Below are 19,366 nucleotides of genomic sequence, written 5' to 3'. Positions count from 1 at the left end.
GATATCTACGGAAAGTATCCCAGGCCCGTTTTGAGCCTTCCATGTGGCAGGCAGGATTCCACCACAAATGAGGATCTTGTGGAAAATGTGTCGAGGTTTTAGGAGTACATTGAGCAGCTGCTTGTATAATACAGTCAGTTACTGCTGCCACACAGTAGTCTGTTGATGGCTGACTGACGATGGTAGGATCAAGTTCTGCAAGAGGAGTGAAAATGGACCAATCTTGCCTGATCCAGCTTCCACCGGGTCACGCGGGTAGGGTGGCATCGACCACGGCCAGTCTCTCTCAAAAGTATTGGAAAATGATCACTACCTTGTGGATTATTGTCAACCCTCCATGAAAAATGGAGAATAATGAAGGGAAGCAAACCGAGAAATCAATAGTGGTAAAGGACTGACTAGGTGCGTGAAGCGTGAAAAAAATGGAAGAACCAGTATTGAAAAGAGAAAGATTGTGATCAGAGAGCACATGTTCTACAGAGCGACCCGTCCTATCAATAACAGCACTTCCCCACAGGGGATGATTGGTTGGTTGTTTTGGAATTTCGCACAAAGCTACTCGAGGGCTATTTGTGCTAGCCGTCCCTAATTTTGCAGTGTAAGACTAGAGGGAAGACAGCTAGTCATCACCAGCCACCGCCAACTCTTGGGCTACTCTTTTACCAACGAATAGTGGGATTGACCGTCACATTATACACCCCCATGGTTGGGAGGGCGAGTATGTTTAGCGCGACGCGGGCGCGAACCCGCGACCCTCGGATTACGAGTCGCACGCCTTACGCGCTTGGCCATGCCAGGCCCAGGGGATGATGCCCATTAAAGATCCCCAGGATTAGAACGGGAGATGGCAACTGTTCAATGACAACATCAAGGTCTGATTGATCATATGTCTCTCCAGGGAACAAGTAGAGAGAACAGACAGTGATGGTATGACCCAAGGAAACACGGATGGCTACGGCCTCTAAGGGTGTGTTGAGTGACAAAGACAGGGTGGGCATATGCTGATCAACCAACAGTGCCACCCCTCCATGTACTCGTCCATCACACAGCCTGTCATTTCTGTACAGAGAAAACTGCCAAAAGGTGACTGTATTCGCAGGTTTCAGAAATGTTTATTGTAAGGATGATAGAAAGCAATCAGTGTTTTGATGTCATCCAGATGAGAACGTAAACCTCGACAGTTCTATTGTATCAGGGTGGCAATTTTTAATGATGGGTAGGCGAAGTGGCTGGAGAACCCTTCTATTTACGACCACGTCTTTTTTCCTTACTGTCCTTATTCGGAGGAGGTCTATCGACCTTCATGGATCCTGCCCTGGGTCGATTGGGCAGGTCTTTGTTGTTGGAAGGGGATTCCAGTGACTGAGGATGCGAACGAATGATTGTTTTGCATCTTGGGGTGGGAGAAAAAGATGTATCTGAAGAAATGCCTGTATTTGAAAACAAAGGATGTGGATCTTGGGGTTTGTTGGAACTATGGGAGGAACAGAGATGGGTGTATAAGTTGATTCATCAACATTTTTAACCATGGAGGTCAGAAGGCTTTTCATTTGTTTTGAAAACGATTATCTTGGAGGCAGAGAGAGATCTGTCTGCACTCCCACTGTAGTTGTGGAAAGAAGTGCAGCAGCATATGTTTGAGATGAAGTGGCAGACAACAATTTCCGAGCCTCAGGATAACTAATGTTATGAATTGTTTTCAAATCCTGCACCTCTTTTTCCAACAACCATTTTGGGCAAAAACGAAAGTAGGAAGTGTGATAACATTGCAGATGACACAATGTGGGTCCATGTCACACTCATAAGCATCGTGGTACTTGCCACCACAACGAGCACATGTTAGGGAACCACGACATGACGTCTTTGAGTGGCTAAACCTCTGACATTGGAAACATTGGAGAGGGTTTGGAATGTATGGTCGTACCCTGCAATTTAGATAACCTGCCTTGATGGTGGCAGGTGCACGTGGTGATGTAAATGTCAAAACAAGGATATTTGTCGGCAGTCTAACTCAATCTTTGGGAGTGGAGATGCACCTCACTGCAGAAACTCGAGTGAAGAAACAAGCGATAATCTCCGACTCGGGAACGTTCTTCAAATCCCTTTCAACAATAACTCTTCATGATGAATTCAAGATAGCATAAGGGGTAACCTCAGTAGGTATATCCCCAATTGCCTTTGAATTCAAGAGGAGTTCACTGTGTTGGAATGTGGATGTTTCAACCAATATGTCTCCAGATCGATGCTTCTTTACAGAATTTGGAGAGCAAGCAAGTCCCTCTAGTCCCTTCTGGATAAAAAAAAAAAAAAGGAGGACATTTGCCCTAAAGGTTTTTCTGAAAGAGAATGTGATATAAGAAAATGAGGTACGTGTGTTACATATGTTGAAGATTGCTGCTCAGTCTTCCAGACGTGGTCGTTTACCTATCGCCTGTTTTTTCACTATTTAAAATTTTTCGTAGAATGATTCATAGAAAAAAAGGAGAATTTTGGTTCCTACTGAACCCCACCCACCATGGAGCCCTACGAGGGGAGGCACTACAATGTCATGCAAGGACATTGCAGCAACGCCAGGGTTTCGTGAGCACTACACCCAAACACCAGCATCAGACACAATGTCCACAACACCCGTTGAGAACTTCCAACACTGGTACTTGGTTGACTCTAGCCCAAGTGGACCAGCCAATTGACCCAAGGGGGACCACCCAAAGGCCGCCCGTTTACAGGAATTCAAGGCTAAAGCGGTGTGTTGGAGTTGGACCCCTCAACCACCAGGATCCTCTCCTCCTCTTCACGGGTCGCCACGCATGGCAAACATATGGGTGGATGTTTAGGTCCCAGAGGAGGTAACCAGAAAGAACAGAACCTTCCCTTGGAGGTCCCCCACGTACAGGAATCCACACCGAGAGGCACGACCCTCATATTACGATTCGAGCATTCTAACTATCCGGCCTCAGAATTTCGTACCTCACACTTGTCGCAAAATTAATTTTATTTGAAAAAAACACAGTTTTGTTTGGAATAAATCTAAGCGTGATGTTGTTGTTAGTATACCACACTATAAATTCGTGGGTTCACCGTTCGCAGCCAACTGTCATAAAATCTGAACTTTGCATGCTATATCTGATGGTCAAATCTTTTCTTTTTTTTTTTTTTGTTACACCAGTGTTTGCACTGAGGTAGAACGAACCGACACGGCTTTCCGGTTGTTAACTTTTTTTAAAGAAGAAATCAAATCGATCCCGTTGTTATTCTCTTCAAGCAGAAGCAGTCTACAGTTCGCGAAGTGGGTATCAAACCTGACCGTTCCATTTTTTTTTCACAACTCAAGCACTGGGTTAAACACGAGTGGGGAGTATGTGCTGTTGACTGACTGGAATACACAGTTCACGTATAAACTGTGTTTTTCTACGAAACACTATCATGGTTGTTTAATCTAATATAAAACTAGAAGATTCGAGTAATGGTTTAAAGTTAGGGTCAGATATTTTTGTAGTATCGCATGAAAATTTTAAAACAGATTTTTAGGCAGAGGACTACGTTCGCTGTTTAATATTCAATTAACTTACCAGTAAAGTAATGCCAAGTTGCTCCTAATACAGTCTCTACATATTTCCCGATGATAAAAAATTTGTTTTACACTTGACTTAGAAACTGGTTTCAAGTATGCTTTAACTCTAGATATGGTTGCACTGTTATAAAATACTGTTTTTTACTGGAGTACACAGAAAAGGTCAGTATTAAAATGGACAAATAGAAGCATCACCAATCAAAAACATTAACTGAAATTAAAAAAAAAACCTATGCAAATACAGTTTTACTGACAATTAGGTGTATAAAAACATGCATTTGAAAATATAAATAAACTTGAAATATGCTGTTAAAGGAGCAATCTGTACTCTACTCATGAAAAGTATCATAACCCAATTTTTATTTAGCACTATTAGACCCTATCAAGGAACATCTGAAGTGAAGCAGATATAAATTAAGAATACTTCACTACTTTTGGTGGAAAAATAATTTGGAGACAAAGAAAATGTCTTCTTTTTTCTCAAGTTGAATAACAGTATCTTTGAGAATCCAACTCAACTTCAAAATAAGGTAACTTCTCATATCTTAGCCAGTTATAGAATAACAAAAACTGTTTATTTATCCCCATATGGTAACCACAAAGTAACTTCATACAGAAGCGATATATTAGCTGCCAACACACAATTATCCCATTTAATAGTTTATGGACCTAGATCAGAGCTTACTATGAACCAGAATAGCGTTTCTAAAATTGACACTAAGGACTGGTTCACTGCTTCCGTAAAATGTCCAGGAACACCAATCTGCAAGTACGATAAAAAGCTATTACAATTCAAATATATTTAATCAGTTTTTGTGAAATCACATGGACTGGCAAAGTTGTTGAGCTGAACCAGCTGACCTGACAAGTGGCTAAAAAAACACTGAACATGGAAAGTTTACTTTCTATCTAATCTGACTAAAATCTGTACACTGAAATACACAGTATGGAATATGGTAACTGTAGTGGAAACAAGCTAACAATTCCAGAAACCTGATGGTCAAATTTTCCTGTAACAATCTTTATATAACCCGCAAAATATCTGTATCCTGGAAATGTTTGTCTACATCTCTTTGTAGATGACTGGGCTATTCCTGTATCTCTTTAAAATCCTTCAATTAAATATTACCTAATAAATATTAAATATTACCTAATATTAAAAATATTATTTTAACATTTGTTAAGCATTTCTTTTAGCCAGTAGATAAGCTTCTTTCTCCTCTTCTAAAATTCTGGTCCTCCAATAAATGTTTTAATTTCTCAACTATATCTTATTGTCCATTCCTTTTGGTTTTCTTCTGTAACACTCTTTTGTTCTCTTTCTGAATTTTCAAACTAATTAATTATCTCTAAAATATGCTTTATTTATTTGAATGACTTCTTAGATCTGCCAACATTATTGCTGATACCCAACATTTTCTAGCAATTTTTCAAACTGACTTATATATGACTTACAAAAGTCAGAAAATAAAATTTATTTATTACAAAACATTCATAATTACTTTTATTTTATAACAAAATATTTTTCTTTGTACACATGTCCACCAGTTGAATAGTCTAGACTTGGTCAGTCCAAAAGCTTGTAGCTTATGTTTACCAATTTCCACTTAAATCAGGCACCTTTTACCAATTATTAAATAGTTAAAAATACTGGTAGATTTAATTAAAACTAGGATTGTTATTCTGATGTACCTGAAAAGAAAACAAACCAGATTTGTATATATATATATATATATAAACAGGATACTTGAAATTTATTAACATATTCTACAAAAAATAATTATGACAGTTGCAATTCATTTCAAGAGAGAAATAATGTTGTTGTTAGTAGGGAACTAAAATAATTTATAGTGCCTTCGTACATTAAGGCTGAGGCTTGAATAAAGGGGATCAACACTGAACGTTACCCCACATTGAATGTTCTAAACTTTCCCACACTGTGATAATCTTTGTGTACTGTACTTGAAATTTCTGTAAATATTCCAGAATGCTGTATGTTCTTTTCCCCACTTCTATTCTAACCAATCCAACCCTGACCACTTCTGCAAAAAACCAATTTTTCACATGCTAAAATAAAATAAAAAAGATCACCAATATATATCTCTTTAAAATATGTTAATGTTAAACCTCATGTTTGCAGTATATTTTTTAACACATTTTCTTTTAAACTTTTCCCAATCTTTAAGAAAGTATCGTATTAAGTATCCTATAGTAAGGAATTTTACTAGGCTAACCTTAAGAACTTGATTACCTATTAGCTTTGAATAGGTAGCTAGGCATAAAATAAATCTTTTCAGTAACATGGAAGGCAGTCTCCATGAATAGCAAATTAGACTCAGTATTTAACATTGAGAATATTTCAAAGTGACCATTCATTAGTTACTGAATTCTGAAGTAACATAAGTAATCAATAACACAAATAATGAATCTATATATTGGTTTCTATAGTCTTTAGAAGATTTTTCTGTTTACTATCATGTTACTAAGGCTAGCATATGTAATTTCAGCCACATAGGTAAAGTGTAAAAAAATAAAAGTTTGCAATAATGGTTTTATAACATGAATGGCTTTCATTCTGGAACTGTCTTTGCACCTTATAAACACAGAACACAGACTAGCTAAAGAAATCTAATATTATTAAGTAATTCCTGCTATCTAACACAATCTCAACATGGGTGCTGCAGTACATTTTTAAGTGGAAACTTACAATATCAAGGACATCATTTGCAAGTTTAATGTGCATTTGTTTCTTCCAACATATAACATGAACACACTTCAAGTAAGCTGTACTGAAACCTCAGTTTGGTCACAAAATATGTCATCCATTTCACCCCGACTCGGTCAGTCAAGTTTTCTTTTTTTTTTTAATGAATGGTATAAACTAAGATATGAATACAATACAAATGATAATAAAACTCTGGAAGTGAAAATGTACAACATTAACTAGTGTACTTTCATCCAGAGTGGGAAGAGCCTTATAAAAATAAATACAGTAGTGAGTTGGACAATTAACTGATACAAGTAACTACCTATAAGTAATGACTGCATCAATTACAGTTAAATAAAATAATCTACTGATTACTGATATTAAAATGAAAGTTAATGTCACAAAATTATGAACTAAAACTGAAACCTGCATTTCCAGTTATTCTAACAATCTAAACAATTACAATGTTGTCACCATGATTTATCTAAACAATTACAATGTTGTCACCATGATTTATTATTAGATTTGATTGATTCAAGTTTAAGCTCAACTTACTGATGTCAGTACTCAGACATAATAAATTAATCAAAATCTCACGAGAAAAACCAATTAACTAAATGTGATCAATTAATAATTACAAAATTCTACTTATCATCCAGTTCTATTAGTTAGGCAAATATTACCGAAAATAATCAGTGGATTTCAAACTTAATTAATCCTAATACTTTATCAACAAGTCAGATTATAATTACAGTGGTACCTCGGTTCTCAAACAATATGTTTGAGAAAAAAATGTGTTGTCGAACATAAACTTGGTTCCCGAACCAAGCTGTCGTGGCCTGAATCCCCGAACGACCCTTCAACCAATTTCGACCCACGCTAAGCTTGCCCAAAACATTTTACCCGCACCTGTCACTCAGTCCACAACCCTGCTAAAATCTGATGTGAATGTTCTCATTTTTCTTTTTGTTGTTTTTCTAAATATTCTGATTAAATAAGCCACCATGGGGTTCAAAGAAGGATAATGAAAGCAGCAAACCAAAAAGAAAAGTTGTTAGAGCCACAACAGAGATGAAAAAAGATCTCATAGCGAAGTATGAGAGTGGTGTTCACGTGTCTGACCTTGCTACACAGTTTGGTATGGGGAAGTATACGGTCTGCATCATACTGAAAAATAAAGGTCATCAAAGTAGCTGATGTTGCAAAAGAAGTGACAATGCTTACAAAACAAAGATCACACACAATGGAAGAGGAAGAAAAACTGCTGTTGATTTGGATAAACGAAAAACTGTTAGCTGGTGACAGCATTTCTGGACCATCATTTGTGAGGAAGCAAAGCAGTTGCATGCTGACCTTCTGATAAACACTCCTGGAATGAGTGCCGATACAAGTGATACCTCAAAAGCTAGTAGGAGGTGGTTTGAAAAATTTAGGAAGGGAAGTGGCATACAAAGTGTGACGAGACATGAGGAGGGTGCCAGGCAGAAACAAACCTCATTAGACAAGTATTTAGTGAGAAATAGGTTCAGTGAGTCTCAAGCAGGTTGTAGCAGTGCAAAGAGACAGAAAAGAGAAAGAACCCCAGAAGGAGAGTTACCTGATGTTTTTATGGAAGATGACTCTCCTTCCAAACAATAATAACACTCCTACTCTCCACGTTCCTCACCACCTTTCACTTATGCCATCAGCTCTCCTCAGCACAGGTAAAGTGCAGTTAAATTTCATTTTGTTTTATTATTGTGTTTATAATTTTTGTAGTTGACATGCAAGTATTATTATTATACAGGTATAAATAAGCAATATTTTTACTTAAAATGCTTCATAATGCGTAATTTTTGGAGGTCTGTAACGGATTAAATTTAATTTAGAGTATTTCTTATGGGAAAAATTGATTCAGTTTTCGAACAGCCTTCTGGAACGGATTAAATTCAAGAACCAAGGTACCACTGTATTTGTAATTTCTTGAATCTTCCATTGCCTGCCATATTTTGATAAAACAGGTTTCTTTCCCCACAAAACATGAGAATAGCATTTTCTCTTTTTAAAATACACTAGCTAATTAGCTGTTCAAACTTACTCTATTAACCCTTAAACAGCAGGAATGTTGTAGGTAACAGTATCAGTTGATGATGGTCATTGTTCAAGGGTAAATATAATTTGTTACAATATTTTCTAAAAACCTCAATCTACTTCCATTTCTGATACAAAACTGTCTAGTGTTTGCACCCGATAAACAAAATCTGGTTACAGTTGTTTTGTATGTTCAGTTACAAAAAACCCTTGAAACTTATGTTGAAAGTCCACTCCCACAGATAATCTGTATTCTTCCTCTTTTATTAAATCCATCTTACTCTCATTTCCAGCAGCAAGTATTTTAAATTTAGTTTATTTTGCTTTCTAAAAACTTACAAAAACATTTTTATCTCAGCATGACATTTACACACTGTAATATAGCATTTTTTGCCCAAAGAAAACCCCACAAATAAACTCCACTGAGTCACTCTGAGCTTAGGTTTGCATTTTCGAAAACAATCCAATCTTCAATTTATCTAATGCTACAAATGTAGATCTTTTTTCATTAATTTTAGCTGTTATCAGACAACATCTGTCCAAATTAATTATTTCATCTACAAACTTAAATTTAAATGATTATTTATCCTGTATTTAAGATTTTAGTTGTGCTTCCAAAATACAGACCTATTAACACTCACCTACCATAAATGGAACACCCACATCTAGCATTTATTATAAAAACCCATCTATCATTTACTTGCTCAACTCATTAAATGATCCAAATCCTTTTGTAAATCAGCAGCATCCTCTACACAGCCAGCAATAACCAACTTGATATCATTACCAAATCTGAATAATTTATTGGCCATTTCTTCACCTCTGCCATGAATGTAAACCAAAAAGAGCAAATGTCCCAAGACTGTGCCCTGAGGTACACCACTTGCAACATTAATCCAGTTTGAACCCCATTTATAACAACCCCCTGCTTTCTCCCACCCATCCACTCTTCTATCCAATTTTCTAACTTGTCCCCCACACCCTTAGGAACAATTTTAAACAAGCCTTATATAGGGCACCTTTTCAAAAGCTTTCTGAAAATTTAAATATACCAAATCTACACAAGCAATAACCTTTTCAAAGAAGGCTAAGAGATTAGCAAGTCAATATTTTCCCTTAGCAAAACTGTGTTGACTATCCAAACAAAATTCATTTTTTGTTAAATGACTTTGCAAAGCATCTTTCATCAGTCTTTTCAAAACTTTTCCTACAGTTGATGCAAGACTAATGGGCTTATAATTATTGGGAACATTTTTTTAACAATTCCCTTGAAAAGATGAGTTACTTCAGCTAACTTCTAATCCTCTGTAAGTACCCATTTTATAAAACTGACAAAACACAAGTAACAACCGACTCGTATACAATCCTTAACTTCTTTCACAACTCTTAATGAAATATTATCTGAACTAGTAACCTTACTGTTCTTCAAAAAACTTCACAATTTTTTATTAACCTCAAGAAATGATCCTGTTTCCATCTGTCAACTGTTTAATACATGGAATACTGCTTGAATCTTTGATAGTAAAAGCTGAAGAAAAAAAATAACCCAACCATCTCATAATCATCAGATGCAAGCCTTCCTTATTATCCCTCAAAGGTCCTATCTCCTCATTCTAATATTGTGTTTAGCATTTATATATTTAAAGAAATCCTTCCCGTTAATTTTTACATTTTCATCCAACCCCTTATCATGATCCTTTCAATGTGTAAATTTCCCATTTAACCCATCTTCTTGAATATATATCATCATCCTGTGAAACCAATCAATTTAAAGTTCTGAATTCTTGATGACGAGAAACCCACTTGAAACAAAAATGTATCTCAAAACATCTGGTATGGGTATTAACACTTTTACTGATAAGTAGAGAACAAAGTTTTGACCTTCCTAGGTCATCTTCAGGTTAACAAAGAGAGAGTTTGCAAGTGACCGTTGCCAAACACACATCTTAGGGACGAAAGTATAAACAGGTACAGGATTGTAGGGGGCGATGCAGTTGGATGTTATGTTATTTATTAGTATAGGTAAAACAGTGTTCCTTCATATTGGTGTAAAACTTCAAACCATGTAACAGTTCGGTATTTGTAAATATTTTTTATACATTTCACTTGCAGTATACTATCTTAGAATGTTAATGTAGGTACTTTTTAGAGAAATGTGAGTAAAATTGTTGAGCAACCTGGGCTGTCAAAATAATATTCTTTTAACATTAAAGTGACCTTTGAATTATTTTAATGAGAGGTTGTAGTTGCTGAACAAGAGCTACTGTGGCAATGACGACTACATTTAATCAGTGTCTCTCCACATAGCTCAGCTACCCATTTCACTATAAATAATTCTTGTTACACTGCTCAAAATTTTTAACAAAACTATCATTCCTGATTTGTATGCAACAAAAGAAAATCCAGTAAAGCAATGATCACTTGTTCCCAGATGTCCTACAAGTTCCAGCTTCTCAATGATTCATACATTAAAATAGTGTTACCACTAGTAGGTTTCTTGATAAAATGGTAACAAAACCATCTTGAAGTTTTAAAAACCTTTCTCCCTTATAGTTTGACTCTAGCATTTCCCAATTTATATGCCTGAAATTAAAATCATTCATAATTACAACTCCATTAACAGCTCAATCTCACTGAAATGTTTCTCATTAATATCATTATTTGGCAGTCTGTAACAAGTTCCCACTAAAAGCCTTTTCCTTTTACATCCAATATAAAAAACCCAGATGTATTCAATCTCCAAGCTATTACCTTCGATAACCTCCACTTCAACAGGATTCAGCCCATATTTCACATATAAATTATGAAGCTACTATCCACCTCTCTTTAATGCTCTATTTCTATTAAATAACCTGTAGTCTTGTATTTCAAACAACTTCCTCATCAAAATTGTCTACATTTAATCATGTCTCCACTGTATCAAAATCCTCCTGTGTCCTAAAATATTCTATTTTGTTTCTTATGCTTCTTACGTTACAACACTAACAATTAAGCATACCTTTAGAACCACTATATTTTATTTGCTAAGCTTTACTTTATTTACTTTTGCATTTACTTTATCCTGTTCCGTATTACTATCTAGTCGATTTAAAATTTTCCAGTACGCCTGAGTTAATAACCCTTACAAACAAGCCAGCCCCTACTCTATTTAAATTTAAATCATTTATACCAAACAGCTACTTCTTCCCATTAAACTAATCCCACAAATCCACTTAAGCCTAGCACTCAGCCCTAGATGACCTAATTATAATTTTTCATTTTCATCCCCACAGCTAATTCTCTGCAGTATCCTGTACATTATGTCCATTTTCTTATACATCCATTTAAAAATACCTTGTACTTATCAATTAGCTCTTCTAACCTACCCTTCTATTCATCATTAGCTCATACATACAAAACAAAAAACTACATAACTGTTAACTTTATATCTTGCATTATAAGTTATATCGTCTATTCGTTCCCCCTAGGTAGCGTAATCCGATTATTTTCTCCCTCTTAATCCATAAGACCATCCTATCCATGAATAGTCGAAGAAAAAAACTATAATTAAACCCTATTTAGTTTATCGTCAGTATTCTTCCTTGTCTCTTTTGTTTAGCTTTTCTTCAATAGTTCCTCATCTGCACAAGCCGAGGGCTGCCATTTATTATTCATTAATATGGTCAATACTGTTATTCGAGTAAGTAGTCCTGGCGTCGATGAGTGTTGACTAGCTTCCATTCATACAAGTTATAACTTAAGAGTACGCAATTTCTAAATAAGGGCTAACGTAAAAAGATTTCTACTCAGTAGTCGTTTCGCAAAAAATTCAATAAACAAACAAGCGTCTTGGTGGTTACTGAAACTAATTTAATGCTACAAAAACTACTGAACATGGAGTTATAATTTTACTCTCACAAATTATTTCGGTTGCTAATATGTTTCTACAATCTTACGCAAAACTTGCTACAAACCATACAGTGTACTGATTCCCAACTTGCTTAGGCTTAAGTGATCTAATTATTTCAGAACGTTCCACTTATTGATTAAATATCTTAAAGATTGACCAATCACACGGTACCCTTACCTATTTTTATCCAATCAATTACCTCCTTGTGCTAAAGCTTAAGACCGTCTTTTCTATTTCTGACCAATGGAACACGTATAACGAAGTCGCTGTTTTCGTAATTCCTTGTTTTATTTCGACGTTCATACTTGTAGTATTCACTAATCGCCAACTGGCCTATCAGAATTTCCGAAATATTTGCTGGGGCTGGTTTAAATTCAGATTGGTTAGCTTTGTTACACCAACGCGTTTGCGTAAAAATAATACCAATAGCAACTCACTTCGTGCTGAAAGACCAACGTTATCCAAATCCCGTTGAGTGTTGAACGAATAAGATAACTGTACAGTTGATTATGAAGCCGTTTAAGAATAGGGAGGGGGAAAACACCCTGCAGTACAAGATTGCTGCCACAACGCAGTCAAACGGATTAAGTTGGTTAGTTGATTTGGTGTTTTATGGCACAAAGCAGCGAGGCTATCTGCGCCAAAATAGATTGAGAATCAGACAGCGGTATGCGTTTTCTGCAATACACATTACATTTTGATTCCGCACAAACAATAATTAGCTGTTCAATATATTAACAAGTAACATAACAATATAAAAAGCTGCAAAGAAAATTTATTTTTTTTATAAACTCCACAAACGTAAGCATAAAAAAAAAGAAACCGTCTGGTTTAAAATTCATAAAAAGGTGAAACACAATGGAATTTATAAACTGTTTTTATATTCCGCACAGTAAAATTCGGAAAATAAAACGAATTAATAATAAAAACACTAAGAATATGCACCTACGAAAATGTGAAAAATAAATTGAAATGATAAAGAAATGCCCCATAAAAAAATCAGTACCAATATAATTGCTAAAACAAGTAAAAAGGAAAAACAACATAAAGCGAACAGATAAAAACGCCAAAGAACGTAATTATTAATGAACATCACTTGTGGTTTTTATTTTTCTCACCAAAACGTGAATTTTAGTAAAACAAAACAAAACAAAAAACGACACAGAGTCCTTATAATTTCCTTGGATTCGCCAGTCTCGATATAACACACTAAAAAAAATTGTTGCTTGAAAGAGCGGCGCAAATAAGAAAAAATGTAGGCCTTATTCACAGATTAAACATTTATATAAACCACTAATAAAGTTTTCTACCGGAGTGATATAACATTGAAGAATATTGCGAGAAACTATAAAACTTTCACTATAAAAGAAACAGGAAAAATGATTTCTATGCAAAGAACATTAAAAAGAAATGAATCGAATGTGAAAGTATGGTTGAAAACAGTGTCATACAAATAATTAATTTGAAAAGAAAATTGCATGTAAACACAAAAAGATCGCATAATAATCAAATAATTAAAATCTTACATAAATATATGATGTACGGTACTATTTGTATCAAGGTATTTAAACAAAAACAAATGAAACGTGTCATCTAAAATAGTATTTGATTAATGTATATGTAATTTAATCGTAATGATACGAATGTGATCATGTTTTACTGTTATAAATGAAATGTTGTACACAAATCTATCAACTACACTTCACTGATAATTTCTTTTCTCTCTTTTTGCCATATGGTTCACCCTACAATCCAGTTAACTTGTCTCTTCTAATATCCTAGTGATTGGATTTTTTTTTTTTTTAATCTAATCTTCTATGAAGCACCTTATCAAAGGTTTGTTGAAAGTTTAAGTATACTAAATTCCATTGCACATTCATCATTCAAGTAACATCCTTGAATAAATTTAACTGGTTAGAAAGGCAAGGCTTCCCTTTATGAATTAAAGTTGGAGTTCCTACATAATACACCAAATGATTTTTGTAAAGATTATATTTACAGCCTCTTAAGTTTTCTGATAACAGAAGACTATTTACCTATATAATTTTTGGGACAACTCATAACATTCCCCTTCAAAAACACAAATAGGATGAGCACTGTTCTAATAAAGTGGGCACCTACCCATTTTACTGCATTCCAAAAATGAAAACAAAGGAGAGGCCCAGACATCCTTAAAACCTTGTGAAAAACCTTGCCTGGTTTTGGTATTTTATTAATATTTAATCTCTCAATCTTTTAACATACCACCAAGGGACTAATACCAATATGATCCAAGGTTAATTTCAAAATTTCCAATAAATACTTATGAATTTTGCTGAACTTCTTTTGTGAAAACAGAGAACATTAAAATATTCAACCTCATCACATGACTACAACAAAAAAGTTGCCATTAGGCCAAACCTTTATTTTACAATTTTGCCTACATTTATTACATTAAACTAAAATCTTTGCAGACAATTTTAACATTCAGAGTAAGCAGTTTTTTATAAGCCTTTTTAAGTTAACCAACACCACAATTTTCCTATAAATCTTCTGTACATCTAATTAAACTTTGCATTTGTTTCCATTTTTAGGAATATGTTTTTCTTCAGTCAGAAGTAACTTACTTTTAAACAAATTCCAAAGGTTTCTCGCATCACCATTTTCATGAATTCAATTCACAATTGATAAACCTTATTTGATGGCTTAAAAATTGATTTTCTAAAAATTAGGAACTAAAATTTCCTTTTAATCTTGGATTGTAGTGAAACATCAAACCAAATTATGCAATGATAATTCTTCCTCAAATGGTCTCCCACTTAAATAGATCTCTGAATTACTAACTCTGGAAAGAAGGAAATACAGAACACAAGGTAATGAACAAACTTTATTAATTCACAAACAAAATACATGTACTTACTATTTTCCAGTAGGGGATAGTAACATCTACTGGACATGGTATCTTCAACTGATTAGGCTTAAACAACATACAGCATCATAGCAAACATCCATGTTTGTAACAGATGTTTTCTTGTATAGAATGACACAGGAACAAAGGCAACTAGAATGAAACAAACTTAATGTGTTTTTTTTTCCCAGCCACGTTTTATGTTGAACTACAACTATACAGAATAAAGGTTAAAGTAAACCCAAAGGTAAAAACATCCTGAATCATGTTGGGAAACCTTTCCTTTGCGATACGACTCTATACTATTCCAACCAGTATGTTCTTTCATAGTTATTGCATTAGTAGTCTTTAATAGTTTATTAACTTTTGGCAACTCTCATATTGCATTATACATTGACATAATCTGTATGATCAAATGGTCTAGAACATTTATCAAATAAGAAGCTTTCATCTTTAACTGAAATTCCAACTTGTATATTATAAAGATTCAATATTCTAACTAACACTAGTTTTTATACCTTCAATATAAATAAGCTGCAGTTCATTTTTTTATATGATGAGTAAACCTAGCCCCTGTTTTAAACTGTTTATGACTTTTAAAAAATTATAACTTAGACTTTAAATATAATTCCTATTATCAATATTCTCCAAATCTAACCAAGTTTCTTGATTATTAGAAACTCACTTGAAATAAAAATGTTTCTCAGAACAGCTGAAGTGGATATCAACACTTTTATTGATAAGCAGAGAACAACGATTCAACCTTCCTAGACCATCTTCAGGTTGACAAAGAGGGTCATTTTGTTATTTATATTTCGAGTTTAACATGGCTTTTAGTAGTTTTTCTTTAAATTATGTTTAATGAAACTAACCAAGTTTCATTAATTCAAATTACATGGTATTGTTCTAAAGCTTAATTTTTAATGTTCCATTCACTAATGGTAATAGTTTACATTATGTAATAATTGTGTAAAGTCTAGAAGTTTTACAAATGTTTAGGCCTCTGTGGTATCTCCAATATTCATGAAATAGTGTACAATATAAAAACACTGTAAGAAAGAATCAATTAGTTCAGAAACAGTAAAAGAATGTTAATTAACATGAGTCAGCAAGTCATTCAGTTAGTTAGTAAACTGCATGTTGTTAATTATGAATCAATTAGTAGGAATGTCATAAATAAGTGACTTCAGTTTTTAATCATGAGTTAGGCATACAATTAGTTTTGGAATTTTGTTGAAACATTGTTTGTGAAGTCAGGCCTATCAGCGAATGTAGACTATAGGAAACATTACTGACAAAATAAACGAATTTGCTATAAGTTAACAAACTGGATTCCATATTTATTTTCACTTACTAATTCAAAAGACCTCCTCCCTCAACAACAGAGCACTTTAAAATGTTAAAGAGCATCGTGCTCTTGCATTATAGCACTAAATTTGTATATTTTGTTCATAATGATCTTAACATTAGAATAAAAAACGTTTTATTTTTGATTATACTATGTTTATCTTTAAATCTAATAGACTATTCTTTATTACACTTATGTTGTAAATCTTTAATACAATTATTACACTTATGTTGTAAATCTTTAATACAATTATTACACTTATGTTGTAAATCTTTAATACAATTATTACACTTATGTTGTAAATCTTTAATACAATTATTACACTTATGTTGTAAATCTTTAATACAATTATTACACTTATGTTGTAAATCTTTAATACAATTATTACACTTATGTTGTAAATCTTTAATACAATTATTACACTTATGTTGTAAATCTTTAATACAATTATTACACTTATGTTGTAAATCTTTAATACAAGTATTACACTTATGTTGTAAATCTTTAATACAAGTATTACACTTATGTTGTAAATCTTTAATACAATTATTACACTTATGTTGTAAATCTTTAATACAATTATTACACTTATGTTGTAAATCTTTAATACAATTATTACACTTATGTTGTAAATCTTTAATACAATTATTACACTTATGTTGTAAATCTTTAATACAATTATTACACTTATGTTGTAAATCTTTAATACAATTATTACACTTATGTTGTAAATCTTTAATACAATTATTACACTTATGTTGTAAATCTTTAATACAATTATTACACTTATGTTGTAAATCTTTAATACAAGTATTACACTTATGTTGTAAATCTTTAATACAAGTATTACACTTATGTTGTAAATCTTTAATACAATTATTACACTTATGTTGTAAATCTTTAATACAATTATTACACTTATGTTGTAAATCTTTAATACAATTATTACACTTATGTTTGTAAATCTTTAATACAATTATTACACTTATGTTGTAAATCTTTAATACAATTATTACACTTATGTTGTAAATCTTTAATACAATTATTACACTTATGTTGTAAATCTTTAATACAAGTATTACACTTATGTTGTAAATCTTTAATACAATTATTACACTTATGTTGTAAATCTTTAATACAAGTATTACACTTATGTTGTAAATCTTTAATACAATTATTACACTTATGTTGTAAATCTTTAATACAATTATTACACTTATGTTGTAAATCTTTAATACAATTATTACACTTATGTTGTAAATCTTTACTACAATTATTACACTTATGTTGTAAATCTTTAATACAATTATTACACTTATGTTGTAAATCTTTAATACAATTATTACACTTATGTTGTAAATCTTTAATACAATTATTACACTTATGTTGTAAATCTTTAATACAAGTATTACACTTATGTTGTAAATCTTTAATACAATTATTACACTTATGTTGTAAATCTTTCTTTACCAGTCTTCTTCTCTCTTTGTCTACACTATTAATTTGTTTACTCTCATATTCCTTTAAGACTGTACTAATTTAACAATAACCTTAAAGCTTTCCCAAACATCCTAGTATTACCCAGTCTGCTTTAGTGGAGCCATCTTTAGCATAGAATTCACTGGGTCTTAAACTATCCCTCAGTTCTTCTGTACAATGATCACCCAGATAATGGTTTATTTAAGTCTTGAATTCTGTAAAGTAATTTATTCCAGCATCTAGCTGAAGACAGTACTCCTTAAAAGAGTCACACATCTGTCTGTGTCACAAACCTCTACAGTTCTTTATACTCTTAAGCAGTGTTTCTGCTTTACACTTTTAACAAATATTAGCTTCTACAGTTACTACAAAAGGGAAATAGTGCCAAGCAGCTAAACTGTAAACATTGAATATCCTCCTTAATATAGTTTATTACCTGCCTAGCAGTCTTCAGTGTTGTGTTTCCAGTAACAACTTCCAACAAGAGTGGTAAAACTGAAAAATCAACTTGACAATCAGTACAGCTGATAAAATATATTTTTAGTAGTTAGGCAAGCACTGATTTATAAGCACAAAGAAGTATTATTGACGATGGATAATTCTGCAGGTTTTAGTAGAACACTGATATCTCTTCCCAATGTAGCTTGTACCACCATCAATAAAACTCTTCCTTATGTTTATAAATAGTTGTCTGCCTTTTTATTATTGTATTAACATAACATGCTTCCTTACTGAAGTAAATGTATTTTCTTATATTTTTACATGTGAAGTTGAGCATCTTGATTCTCATAATTTCTTAAAGAGTAAAACCTGAATCCAAACTGATCTAACAACATTACACCTTATTAAACTCAGAATTATTGTTCTCACCCTCCAATAAAACAACCTTTATGCTAGCCAACTTGTTTCTGCTTCTATTTGGCTCTTTCCCCCCATAACACAATCTTACCCATAATTATCTTCAAGTAAGCAAGCTGCACTAATGTTCTCTACTTTCTGAACATCACAGTAAAGCCAGCAATTTGCAAACATAATAAGTAAAGCCTTGGTAAAGAAAGAAAATGCACCATTTCTTTATATTATTATTTCATTTTCTGTGATGATTGCATGAACTTGTGTGTGTCATATTAATATTATCCACCTGCTAGTAAGTTTACAGAAGAGACTGAATGACACACTTGAGTTATCTTGGTTCTTTAAGAATAATACAGTGGAGCGCCATTAAGCCGTGGACCAGTAAACCGCGAAATCGCTTAAGCCGCTGTGGCAAGTCTTGTCCCAAAATTTTTGATGTATTAAATCTACTACCTGGCTTTTTAAAGTTTCTCACACTCTTCTTGTCTTTATAACTTCAAGGGGATATTTAAAAAGGATTTGCTTTAATTTGGGAAATAAATAAAATATATTACAATAGA

The 19,366-nt window shown here is 33.2% G+C and overlaps 1 protein-coding gene across 2 annotated transcripts in view; it reads right to left on the bottom strand.

Moving 5' to 3' along the window:
- Nucleotides 1–18,442, bottom strand: part of LOC143239038 (chromobox protein homolog 1-like) — a 44,330-nt gene extending 25,888 nt beyond the window's left edge. Inside the window, exons 1-2 of one of the 2 annotated variants that reach the window (XM_076479811.1) lie at nucleotides 18,388–18,442; nucleotides 15,137–15,277 (exon numbers count right to left, since the gene is read on the bottom strand). In XM_076479811.1, the coding sequence (XP_076335926.1) occupies nucleotides 15,137–15,173 (37 nt within the window). In that variant the 5' untranslated portion in view covers nucleotides 15,174–15,277; nucleotides 18,388–18,442. Of the gene's footprint in view, nucleotides 1–12,414; nucleotides 12,933–15,136; nucleotides 15,278–18,387 lie in introns of those variants that run through there. The other variant, XM_076479815.1, reaches the window with a different exon arrangement.
- Between the last annotated feature and the right edge of the window lie 924 nt (nucleotides 18,443–19,366).

Source organism: Tachypleus tridentatus, chromosome 2, assembly GCF_004210375.1.
Source record: "Tachypleus tridentatus isolate NWPU-2018 chromosome 2, ASM421037v1, whole genome shotgun sequence".
In the NCBI taxonomy this organism is placed as follows: domain Eukaryota; kingdom Metazoa; phylum Arthropoda; class Merostomata; order Xiphosura; family Limulidae; genus Tachypleus; species Tachypleus tridentatus.
The sequence above is the reverse complement of the archived record's forward strand: the minus strand, read 5'-3'. Positions and strand labels throughout refer to the sequence as shown.